The sequence below is a fragment of the Numenius arquata genome, chromosome 8, assembly GCF_964106895.1.
Source record: "Numenius arquata chromosome 8, bNumArq3.hap1.1, whole genome shotgun sequence".
Lineage (NCBI taxonomy): Eukaryota > Metazoa > Chordata > Aves > Charadriiformes > Scolopacidae > Numenius > Numenius arquata.
This window is the reverse complement of record NC_133583.1, coordinates 51962944-51975769: the sequence shown is the minus strand read 5'-3', so window position 1 is coordinate 51975769 and position 12826 is coordinate 51962944. Positions and strand designations below refer to the sequence as shown.

General features: G+C 57.9%; 1 protein-coding gene across 2 annotated transcripts in view; it reads left to right on the top strand.

The window, feature by feature from the left end:
• Window positions 1-6155: 6155 nt before the first annotated feature.
• PIK3R3 (phosphoinositide-3-kinase regulatory subunit 3) overlaps window positions 6156-12826 on the top strand; it is a 77505-nt gene continuing 70834 nt past the window's right edge. The window contains exons 1-3 of one of the 2 annotated variants that reach the window (XM_074152692.1): window positions 6156-6471; window positions 10840-10935; window positions 11210-11287. In XM_074152692.1, coding sequence (XP_074008793.1) covers window positions 6156-6471; window positions 10840-10935; window positions 11210-11287 — 490 coding nt within the window. Of the gene's footprint in view, window positions 6495-10839; window positions 10936-11209; window positions 11288-12826 lie in introns of both variants that reach the window. The other variant, XM_074152691.1, reaches the window with a different exon arrangement.

Sequence of the window (12826 nt, the reverse complement as noted above, 5' to 3'; positions counted from 1 at the left end):
ATCCCCGCATGCAGCCTGGCTGGACCCCAAGCATCCCCTTCCCTGGAGCACAGGGCTGCCTCCGGGGTGTGGATACCAGGGCTCCATCTCCCCAGTGACCCAGTCCTCGGAGGCTGAGAGCAGGGAAGTCATCATAAGCGGTCACCCCTGTGGTCTCTGACCCCAGCCCAGCCGCCGGCCTGTGCCTGGGGAAGCACAGGAGCCAGACACGTGTCTGGTGTCAGGATCCGACCATGGTGTCTGAACTGAGCACCTCTCCATGGGCTTTTCTTCAAAGAAGCTCCCAGCCTCACGGCTCTTCCAGCCCAGATACATATTTTGAGAGTTCAAGTGCTGAATTCCCGCCCCGCTGATGATCCTGGGCCTCAGCATCCTCCGATTAACAGCCGGGCTCACTGTGGGCACAGACTTCCTCATCCCTCCTTCCCCTGCATCGGGACCCCCCTGCCCAGGGCTCCAGGGAGGCAGCGCAGGCAGCTGCTGGGTGCTCCGAGGAGGCATTTCACAGCAGCCACCCATTCCTCTCTACAGGCAAATTAGCCTGTGATGCTAATAAAGTATCTGCTTGGGAATAGGTGAGGGGGGCAAACTAACTTGGCATCTCACCCCCGGCGGGGCACAGGGCACCCCAGCCGCCCTCCCACCAGTGGGGGTTGCTGGCGCCTGCTCATCCCCCTGCGTAAATTAGCAATTGCTAATGAGCCTGAGCAATCTGCCAGCCAGCAGGGCCAGACAGGTGCTGAGCCTGGCTCGCTTGGCTGAATGCCATCCACAGGGACTCAGCTGGGCACGGGGGATGACCCCCCTGTGCCTCGGTTTCCCTCCTGGTAAAGCACCGGGTAACAAGCCCGAGGACCAGAGCAGGGGGCTCACAGCCCAGGCTTGATGGGATTTTAGGGTAGCCCCTTGCAAAGGGCTTTCACGTGCATGTTTTGGGCTGGCAGCATCTCTCTCGCTGTCTGTCCTGCATCCAGTCACCTGGAGAGCGGTGGATGGATGGACACACTGCAATGTGCCAGGGATGAACTTGGCTTTGGATTTGCAGGTGGAAGTTACTGAATGTCACAAATTTGTGCTGAATTCTTCACTTCCCTCCTCCTGCTGGGGAGAAATAAAAATCTACAGGAGCCAAAAGTTTTTGACATCTTGAAAATGAAACATTTCAGTGCTCAGCTTCAAAAGGAACTCAAAGCATTTTGGCCAGAGAACTGGGGAAACCATCGATTCCCCCACCCTGGGGGGAGGGACTGGGCAGTGGGACCACACTGATTTCCTCAGGGCTGCAGCTCCCACTTCTGGGGAATCCTCCCCATTTCTGTGTCTATGTGCAAAAGCACCACTTGAATCCCAAAAACTGGAGCTGTCCCATCTGATGCCATGTTCTGTGCCATGTGCAGCCTGAGGTGTAAATACAGGGGTGATAAATGGGGGCTGCAAGCGTGTCCCAGCGGCGCACCCCCTGGTGTGAATCCCTCAGGGTAAGGGATCTGAACCCTGTGCCTTATGGAGCTGATTTCAATCGTGATGCTGTTTCTAGCTGTGTGTTAATAAAATAATAAATATTAATAATTTAATAATTGAAGCGGTGCTCAATGACATCTCCCTGCCTATATATCAGGCTGAGCTTCTTCCTGTGCATTTACCCCCCACAGCAAGTTCCCCCCCATGCCTGCCCTGCCGCTGGCCGCCTGCCTGCACCCCTCCAGATAACATTTTCTTTTTCTCACGTGTCCAGGCCAGTAAATCCCTCCCAAATTAATTAACAGAGGCCGTGTAGAGGCGCCAGCTGCTGTCAAGCCAAGCCAGGCGGGTTCAGGGATGCAGAGGGCTGCGCCATGGGGTTACGTCAGGACAACCCTCTGCCCTACCGCTGATGCTCTGGGGGATGCTGTGGGCGAGAACCATGCTGAGAAGCCATCACTGTCTTCTGGCTGTCATCTTGAGGATGGTGGGATCTGCCTGGTTGATGGAGCTTTCTCCCACCACACGTCGGGGCATGGGACCTGGCCCAGCTCGGGGCTCAATGCTGAGGTGCACTGGTGCCAGCAGCCCAGGGAGGTACTGGTAAGAGCACTTGGCTCTTCCTAAACCAAAACCCATAGAGGCCAGAGCTCACTCTGGGAGAAAACCAAGAGAGCGGGAGTTTTCCTGCTCCTAAAGAGAAGACAAAGAAAAGTGTGGCCCCCTCTGAAGGGGGGAAACAGGGATGAAACAAAAAAGCTGACTCCAAAATCACAGTGGACATCAAACATAATTTCTCTCTGATTTCTCCAGCTGGGAAGGGCTCAGTCCAGCTTTGCAGCCTCACTTACTCCAGCTGGGCATGTTAAAAACTCTATTTATGCTCTATTTATTCACAGATGTGTGGCTATCTTCCTCCAGACGCTGCTGGAAAGCGTGGCATGAGCATGGTCAGCACATCAGGGATGGATGGGATGGCACTGGGCAGCCCCCAAAGCAAAAAGGGGAGCAGTGGGGCCACCCCTGTCCCTTTGAGAATGCTGGGACGGGCAGCTGAGGTGGGTGCTTGCCAAGCATCCCCTGCAGATGCTCCCACTGACGGTTGTCCCTCCAGCCAGGAGAGGAGAGGGTCTTGCAGCAGGGTATGGGGATCCCAGCAAGGAGACATGTCCCTCTCCCCCTGTAGCCCCATCTTGGGCTGTACAGGTGGTGAGCAAAGAGGGGCTTGCAGTGGAACGTGGGGTGCAAGGATGCCTCCTCCTGCACACCCTGCAGAAAAGCAAAGGCCGGTCCAGTCAAAGGCAAAGCTCTCATTGCAATGAGTGCTGCTCATTAAGCAAACAAGGAAGGCTCTGTGGCTAATCAGTGCCTGACAGGCAGGTCCTCTGCTTGCTCAATAAATAGCAGTGAAGGCCTGAAGCACCTTTTACTTCTTCATAGAGTGCTCCATGAGGGCTCTCTGCTCACCCACCTCTTGGCTGGAGTAAGGTGAGGGTTTAAGTTAACAGTGTAGGAGTGACAAAGGGTGAGGGGCAGCCCAGGGTGGTGGAGTTTTGGGGATGATCCTGCTGCTGTGCAGCTGGATTGGTGGTAAGGAGTATTCTGAGGGCTGGGAGATGTCTGGAGGCAAGTAATGAGGAAGGGACCCTGGGACAGTAGCTGGTCATGCTGGGGAGGTCTGGGGGCTTCAGCCCCATCTTGAGGGCTGGGGGAGCAGGGGGCAATGGGACTTGGCTCCAGCAGGAGATGGTAGTTTTGGATTTGAAGACCCTGAGGTACATCAGGAGGGGAAGATGTCCACTACTGGGAATACAGGTTCCCACTCAGCAGCCTGGGAAGGGGAGATGATGGGTGTTGTGCCAGGGTGTTCTCCTGCTCCAGAGACCTGGGACTGTGATAATTCCTGGTCTCTATGCAGGATTGATCCTAGGCTAGGAAGGATGGTAATATCAGATGGTGATGTACCCACCAGCATTCCCAGCTCCAATCCTCCTTGACTTTCCCCAGGCAGCCCCTGGAGGGCTGGCACCATGCCCAGCCCCGTTTGGCTCCACAGCCCCCATGGGACAAGCTGGGGAGACCAAGCAAGGCTCAAGGCACTCAGTAAACCCCCTTTGTCCCCAGAAGGACGTAGGGGACACGACTGGGGCAGCCCCAGGTGGGGAAACATGACCCAGGGGAGGGCAGTGTCTGGTGGTTTGCAGCCAGCTCTGACTCTGTCCTGGCAGCTGTGGCAGCAGAAACAGGACAAGGGAGAGAAAAAGCCCTTTTAGTCCTGAAAGCCAGCAGCTGGGATGGATCTGGCCTGGGGAGCCGGGCAGCAGGGGCTGCATGTTGCCCAGGGATGTGCAGCTGGGGTGAAATCCCTCGGGATGCCACTGCCTTGCACGGTCAGGCCATGCACTGCAGGGAAAAGAGGGGGGAGTTTGCTGACGTTGTGGGTGACCAGGGCCATACATCTCCTGCGTTGCTCTGCTGGCCTCTGTGCCTCAGTTTCCACAGTTTTCCCAGCCATTCCCCAGCTCCAGGGGTGCCTCCCTTGGACCTCGTGCCAGCCCTGCCAGAGTGCATTTCCCAGAGCCTGTGTTTTAGGTACCAACCATTTTTAGGATGCCCAACCTGCAGCAAAGACAAGGAGCAACTGCCAGTTTGGAGAAGTCAGTGTGAGAAGCAAGGTTTAAAAAAAAAAAAAAAAAAACAAACCACACAACCAAAAAACAAGCCTCTGCACCTCTGGGAACACCATATGAATCTCTTTGTGCCTCATGAAGAATCAAATATGGGGACAGCTCGTCCATGCCTCCGTGTAACTGACTCTGTTGAGACTCACTGAGACACCAACAGCCTCAGGGCAGAGGCAGCCCCAGCATGGGTGTCCCCTGGCTGGAAGTGAGCTGAGAACTGATGCTCTTGTTGCATGTGACTGCACTGCTGTTGCCAGTGGCTGGCAATATGCATGTCCCTGCTGTGGCTGAGCTCGGCCCTTTCAACATGAGCCCTGCCAGCCCCCTCCAAGTTCTGCCCCATTATATTTTACCTGCTGAGTCGTTAATTTTTAATGAGCCTTGCTGCACGGGGGAGCTCTCACAGCATTGCCCTGTGCTGTTTTATGGGGTGTCCATCACTTACCATGGGCCTGGGGAATGTTTCTGGGCAAATGCTCAGGAGGGGAGTGAGGAACCGGAGCATCCCTGTGCTGGGATTCTCCATGGCAGCTCCTGCCTGCCCTGTGCGTGCTTTCTAGCCTGGCTAAGGGATAGGGTGCTGGGGTAAGGAGAGCTGGCTGGCATGGAGGGGGGACAAGGGAGGGGGTCCATGGGGTGCTTGCTGGTCCTCCCCTGTTCTTTAGCATCCCTAAGGATGGATGGAGACACACAGATGGGAGGTCTTCATCCCACAGAGGAGGCAATTTTCGAAGCAGAGATGCTGCATCTGGGGATGAAATCATCCACCTCCTCCTACGTTTTTCCCCACCTCCCCGGTAGCCGGGCGGCCCCCCCCGCCGCAGCGCGGCGGGGGGGGCCGCCCGGCTACCGGGGAGGAGGAGGAGGAGGGACGCTGACATCACCGCCGGAGCGGAGCCGGGGCGGCCGGGCCGGCTCCGCTCCCGATCTCCGCTCCCGCCGGGGGACCCCGCCGCTCCCGGTAAGGCTTGGTTTGGCGGGGGGGGTGGGAGGGGGAGCGAGGGGAGCAGCGGGAGGGCTCCGGACGGCAGGTGGATGGACGGACAGACGGATGGATGGACGGACAGATAGACAGACAGCCCCGCGGCTGCTGCTCACCATCCATCCCTCCATCCATCCCTCTTCCGCGGGATGCTGCGGGAAGCTGCGGGGGGCAGGGGGGGGGGCCGCGGGTCGGCAGCAGCAGCACAGCCTTTCTCCCCGGGGAAGATGTGTTTCTCGGAGGAATATTTTTAAATGTACCAAAAAAAAAAAAATACCCAAACCAACCTAACCCCAACCCCCAGAACACCCCAAAATCCTACGTCTTCCTCCACCAGCTCCGTGCAGCGATGCCAGGCTGGAGCTGCCGGAGGGGAGCTGCGTGCGGCGGGAGGTTTCACAGCACATATGTCTATTTTAAAAAGCCCATGGCGTGATCTCTTGCCCTACTTTCCAGACTCTTGCCGGTACTTTCCCTGTGTGCAGAGGCCGAGCTCTGCTGGCGGAAGCTCCCCGGGAAACGGGCGCTGAGCGAGCCGCTGGGCTATCCCCAGTGTCCAGTGGCTGGGATAGGGGACAGGGCAGTGGGATTGGGGTCGAGACAGTGGTTTGGTCACTAACGCGCTGCCTTTCTCTCCGGCAGAGAGAGGGAGGTCCCCAGCGCTGTGCGGATGAGACCAGGTTGAGAAGAGGATGGCACGTTTCTACCCAGCACCCCAAATTAGCCTCATTTTTTCGCCTCTCTTTGCCCTGGGGATGAAAAGTCTCCCTACCCACACCTGAGCCAACCCGGCTGAGCTCCAGGCATCGGTGTGGCTCCACAGCAATTTTGGGGCTGGAGGGGTCAGGAGCTCCTCTCCAATGCGGAGATTTTCCAACACTGAGACTGTTTTTCCATGTGCACAGGGAAGGGAGCGCTCCCATCCCCGCTGCATTGCCCCAGCCCAGCCATACCTGCCCCGTGCGGGCACCCCGGGCCCCTGATGCCTGTCTGGATTGGGGCAGTGTGACCCCCACCACGCCATCGCCATGGCCTCCTCGGACGGGCTGCAGTACCGGGCTCTCTACGAGTACCAGAAGGACCGGGAGGAGGACCTGGCGCTGTGCCCCGGGGACGTGCTGACCGTCAGCAGGGCCGGGCTGCTCAGTAGCCCCGACTACAAGGACGGGGACGAGCGCAGCCCCCAGGGTTGGCTCCACGGCCTCAACGAGCGCACCAAGGAGCGCGGCAACTTCCCCGGCACCTATGTGGAGTACCTGGGTCCCACACGCATCGTCGCATCCACCACCAAGGCCAGGCCACGGCCCTTGCCCCCACCGCCCGCTGGGACCCCCGCACCCTGGGGTGAGTGCTGGGGGAGCGGGAAGGTGGGACCCTGCGGGTGGGTGTTCCCTGCAAGATGGTGAGGGTGGCGTGGAGCCCAGGTGGATGCTTGCTTTTGGGATGGCTCACCAGGGATCCACCCTTGGGATGGAGATCCAGCCCCAGAAGGAGGATCTGCCCTGGGGATTTATTTGCCCTGGTGCATTGAGGCAGCCACAGAAGGGGCAGGGGGTGTCCCCCAGGCCACCACGTTGCAGGGATTTCTCCTCTCCAACATCCAGGGCTCGCTGCTGTGCCCGTGTGGGACGGCCAAGGTGGTCTTTGAGAACGCAGGAGAAGATGAAGCCTTTTGGTTTCCCCAGGCAGTCTCCAGGGACCTTTTCTTCCAACTGCTCTTCTCCCCCCCTGCTGCGGCACCCGATTCTGGTTGCTCTGGGTGGCCAGGCGAGCTCTGGCCCCCAGCCAGCTCCCAGCCATGCAGTCACTTTGTGCAAGCTGGGACAGGGGACAGCCTGGACACTCGCTAGGGTCAGTCCCCAGGAGTGTCTTCCATCCCCGGGGGCTGCAGCACGGCGCTGGGGGCAGTATTTGGCAGGGCCCTTCCTTGCATGGGGACTCTGGCCATTTCTCCACCAGGATCTGCTGAGCTCATGGAGAAGCTCTGCCCTCACCACTTACTGTGGCCAAGTGCACTGGGGCTGGGAGGGATTTCACAGCAGTTGCATAATGTACCCAAGCTACAAAAAAAAAAAAACAAAAAACAAAACAAAAAAAAAAAGTACCCCTCCACACCCCTTCCAGCCAGGCAAACCACCATGAATAAAGCCTTGAGGCTCTCCTTCTGCGGGATGCGATGGTCAGGGAGGAGCACCCTGCCAGAGGAGGTGATGGAGGAGACATCACTGAGGGGACAGAGGCACCACCTTTAGCCGCAGCTGCCCAAAACCTGCCCTTCTGCTCGGGCACTCTCCTTGCTTGGTTTGGGACCAAAGCGCAGATGTGGTAACTGGAGAGGCTGGCTGGGTATGGGGGGGTATCTTGGCCCTGGTTTTAGAGGGGTATCTGCTGACAAGGAGTCCATAGCCCTCCAGGATATGGGTCAAGGTACCCTCACCCACTGATTTAAGAGTGTGGGGGCCACCTAGCCCCTGGGCTGAGAACGGCAGGACTCAGCTGGTGTAGGCCAACTCCTTCCCCAGACACCATCCACCACCGTGTATGGGATTTGCCTTGTGGATCCTGCTGCTCAGCCCCCCAAAACAGGGAGGCAGGGATGCTGGGACCCCCCCTTTGCATCGCCTCACCGAAGCAGGGGTGCTCCTTGCTGACTGATGCCCCAAGTGTGGCAAGGCAGAAGCAGTCTCGGGTTGGTGAGCAGCTGTGTACTGCCATTGCGGGGGAGGCGGGGGGACAACATTTTGGGGGGAGTGAGCCCCCTTCCCAGCCAAGCTCGTTGGCACGCAAGGAGCCCTCTGCCCTTGCTCGTTTGGTGGGCAGAGCCCTAACAAACTCAGTGCTGTGGTGTGGGCAACTCAGGTCAGACAGGAGCAGACCCAAGGGCTCTCCAGCCCAGTTCACTGGGATTTTGAGAGATGCGGGTGTGTGGAGCCACCCTCTTGCTTCTGCCTCTGCTGCCTCTCACCGCTGCCTTGTGCCTGCCCTGCACAGGGGTTGTATGGGCTCCTCTCCAAGGGGCTGGGAGATGTATGTGCCCAGGGGACCCCCGCCTGCAGGTGCTGGGGAGGTGGTGACAACCCACAGATCCAGGCAGGTCCCCAGCAAAAAGCACAGCCTGGCCGGAGAGCCTGGCCCGTATGGAAGGTCTCAGGATCCCTGGCCCTGCATGTGCTTGGGAGAGGATAAAAAAAAAATTAAATTTAAAAGAGGAGGAAAAAAAAAAAAAAAAAAGGAGATTTTTTTTTTTTTTTTAGTAGGGGAGAAAACAGCTAAAACCAGGTTTTGGGGGTAGATCGGGGAAAGTGCTGCCATCTGCAGGTCATGCTCTGGCCATGGCCTTGTGTCCAGCCCCACTGTCCAGGGGGACACTGGGTGCTCCCTCCCCTGTGCTGTGCTGTGGGGTGCCTTTCCTGGGGTAATGCCAGGGTGTGCAGGCACCATGGCAGCAGACACTCATGGCCAACAACCATGTCTTTCTGCAGCAGCAGAACAGCACGTCCCGTTTTATGTCGGTTTAAACCCAAACCTCCAGCTGGTGGGATTTCCCTTAGAGTAAAAATCTTCAACCTGCTCTTGGAAGAGAAAGGACTACTTTTTTTTTTTTTCTTTCATTTTTCAGAGAATTTTTCCCATCCTTTTTCCCTTCCCAGACAGAGGTTTTGAGGGACTTTTGTTTTAGCTGGCCCGAATGTTTATTTTCTGTGACAGTGACACACCACCCTGTGTGCCCTCAGAGCCCACCGAGCCCCCAGGACCCCAGGATCTTGAGCAGGGTGAGGACCTGGAGGGAACACTGAATGGGAGAGACACTGCTTGTCCCAGCTGTGTCTCAGAGCCAGGGCTGGCTCTGCGGGGACGAATGGTCTTCTTTTTAATTAAATAACATCCCAAAAATGGTTCTGCAGTGGATCTGAGTCCCTGAGGGACTTCCCAGGAGCTCGGCAGCTGTTTTGCCCCTTCCTGGGTGGCACCTCTGCTGCAAGGCACCACGTCCGCTTCACCTGGGGTCAGAGCCGAGCAGTGCATCAGGATGCTGGGGTCCAGCCTGGCACCCTGAAGGGCTAAAGCTCCACTCTGATTTTGGGGGTATTCCTGCTGTTCCCAGCAAGGAAGAACAGATGGTTATTTTTTGCCATCACTTCCTTTCCCCAAGCCATCACCTTGGAGGCCAAAACCCAGTTTTCCCTAATTAAAAACCTAACCATGTGGTGGGGACATTTTCTGTGGGCTCCCAATCACCTGCTTTGCTTTAAACCCTGAAATCTTCCCTATTCCCACATCATGCACCCACACATCCCCATCAGGCAGTGGAGGGGACCGTGTTGTCAGGCTCAGGGGTCCCAGCCGTGCCTGGGGACTGGATCAGCCACCTACAAGTGGGACGTTTGCATCCCTTCTCACTCTCCAGGGAGCACCAGGGCATCACCGTGGCAAAGATGAGACCCCCGTCCACCCATTGCAGCCAGGTTGTGTTTTGGCAAAAGGTCAAAGGCAGCATGGTCCTGTCCACAGCATACACACATGCCCTTTTTTTTTCCTTTTTCATTCCTTAAAACCATTATGGGTTTATTGGCTTCGCAAGTGGGCTCCCTGCTTTCTGCCAGGCAGCAAAAACCAAAGACAGAACGAATTTAATGCTGGAATTGGCCGGGCTGGAGCGTGCCTCAATGGGGGAAAATTCACACTCAGGCTTTATTTATTCTGCTACAATTTATTTTCAAATATTTCCACCAGAACAGATCCACTCACCACATAAAACAGGCAGAAGAGCTCTTGACACATCAGCCTTTCCAAATACCATCCATGCCCCGGCGGTCACACATGGCTCTGATGTCCTGTGGCCAGTGGCAGCCCCTGACTGTCCCCTGCCCCTTCCCAAGGGGGTTCAAGGCCACTAACGAGAGTGGAAGGGAGCGGGGGGAGAATCCCAACACTGTCAGAGTCTCTGTCAGGTATAACCTGCACAGGTGGAGGGGTTTATCAGCTGGGATGATGAGAAGGGAGGGTGAGTGAGTGACTTGGGGATAAGGAGAACCACTCTCACTCCTGCCAGGAGGTTTGCTCCTCTCTGGCAGGGTCTGAGGTGAGGTGTCCTTGGTATAAAATCTGGGAGCCAGCAGCACCTGGGGATTTGTGCCGTGGGAAGCGTGACTCACGTTTGGCTGAAGGGTTCCTCAAGGGCTGATAGAGGTCTGCACCAGCCAAGGGGGTGGCTGAGTCCTCCTTGGGCTTGTGCTCAATGCTGTTGTAGACACCAGAGAATCCAAGTGGGTGAGAGCTGCAGGGAACCATGTCTGTGCTGGGTACAGATCTGCTCCCTCTTTCCCCTCCAGCTCCTGCCTGGTGCTGCTAAGGGCTGTGGGTGGTGAGAGGGGGCAGTTCTCAGTGCCATGGGAGGAGAGGTGGGGAAGGGTTTTTGGCCTGAAGGAGCTCCACGATCAGGGTGGGATGCTTCCTAAGGGCAGGGCTCATGCCCAAGCAGTTCTCTGCATCTCAGCAAGCATCTGAGCCCCCAACAGTGACTCTTACTGCAAAAAGAGGATAAAATATGGGAGAAGTTCTCCTCCAAAATTGGACATGTATGAGCCTAAGCGTTGGTTGTGGCTGTGCCAAAGCAGCAGCTTGATCCTATGCTGGGGCAGCCAAGGAAAGAGGCTGGAATTCCCACAGGCAGGAATTTCCAAGCCCCTTCTCCCTGTCTTTCCATCACAGGGCTCCCCGGGCAGGCAGATCTCAGCGAGCACCCCACCCTCCCTGAGCAGGCGCTGCCGACCGTGGCCAGGCTCATTGAGGCACTGGAAAAACAAGGTATGGGGAGCCGTGGTGTCCATCCACAGGGTGTACATGGGTGCATGCACACAACCACCCTCTCTGCCCGCGTTTGGAGGTGCCCCTAGACCATCACTAGAGCCAAACGTACCCTCACACACCCCCGGTATCCATGCAGCGTGGGCACGGGTACTGCGCAAGCAAGGGGGCTTGGTGGTCACACTCCCTGCACCTGCCCCCCTGCCCACTTCCATCGTGTTGGAGGGAGGATCTGGGGCTCAGGACTGACCCCTCTCTCCCGGCTGTTCCTCAGGTGTCGACAGCGAGGTGCTCTACAGATCCAGCCCCGGCGTGCTGGGGGATGCTGAGCTGAAGCAGGCTCTTCTGGCAGGTAAGTCCCAGGGCTGCGTCCCTCCCCAGGTGGGAAGGAGACCGTGGAAGTGATGCTGCTGGGCGAGCGATGTGACCCAGGCACAGCAGGGATGGAGTTACTAGCTCCAACCTCATTATGGCCCTAATTACAGCTTTGTAAGGCCCTGCTTGCATGTGAGCCATCCTCTGCTCCCCAAATACCCCAGTGTGATGCTGCTGAGAGGCATGTGGGCACAAAGTTGGGGGTCTTCATTAGAAGACCTATGTTTTGGGGGAGAGAAATATGTTTTGCAAACCTTTAGGGTTTCTATGAGAGAAGCGGGGCAGGGAGAAAGCCTCCTGGGGGTGCAATAGGGAAAAAGAAAGGTGTAAGAAGAAGCGCAGGTTTTAGGAGAAGGGGAAGCGGTTTGCAGGACTAGGGGGGCCTGAGCAGGATGGGGAGGAGGGGAAAACTACCTCCCCACCCCTGCTCCTAAATTCATGGCTGGGCTGGCACGGGGGCGCTGGGGACGTGAGGGATCCAGTGTGCCGCTCAAATCTAGGGGTTGGGGAGGGGGGAAAGCATCTCCATCCTCTTGGCCGCGGTGCCCAGCGGGCGGCACTGTGGCACCAGGCACGGTCCAGCCCCGCTCAGCCCGGGTCTGGCACCGCGTCCCGTCCCGTCCGTTCCCCTCCCCGCCGCCGCCGCCTGCCCTTGGGCATCCCGGGAGCTGCCGGCGGGGGCCTGCGGCACAGCGAGGGGGGGTACCGGCGGCTCTGCCAGCGCCGGGAGCCGGCGGCAGCCGGGCCGTGTTGCTGGGGAGAAGGGCTGTGATGAAATCGCTATATTAAGCAACATGACCTCATCGCTTCCCCCGCGCACCGGGAGCCGAGTCCCCGCTGGGCGGGGGGATGACGGGGGGGACCGGGCTGCGGAGAAGGAAGGGATGCAGGAGAGGAGATGCTAGGGATCCCGGGGCTTCTGGATCCCCGCTTCCCGAGGAGGGCTCTGCTCCCCCGGGGATGATGGGGGGGGCACGGTGCACCCCACCAATCTGCTCCCCGTCCCTTGCGGAAGCCCCTGCTGCAGTCTGGGGAAGGCAGGAGCAGTGGGGTGCCCCTTCAAACAGCCTCGTCCCCCGGCCCAGGTTTCCCGGCTGATCTCCGGAAGATGTGAAGGCATCTAGATAACAATCCCCATGGCCCTGGCTGCCCTGGGCATTGATGCCCAGGCTGGGCAGGGGCGATGACAACAGCATGAGAAGGATGCTTTGCTTTCTGAGCACACAGGAGTTACGGGTCCTCCATCCTCCCTGCGCAGCTGGTGCAGCATCCCCAGCAGACACAGAGCTCCTGGACACTACTGAAATCCTGCTGAGACTCTCCCAGCCCAGGGGCAAAATCCTCTGGCTTTGCCGGAGCCCAGGCTGGAGCTCTGAGCAGCTGCTACCTCCATCCGGGTCTTCATCTCCCACTGCAGGACCCAGCACCGGGCAGGGAAGTGCCATCATGGTTTACAAACCATTTGAAAACCCTGAAAAATTCCCAACAGCCCTGAGCGACTTGGTGCTCCCAAGCA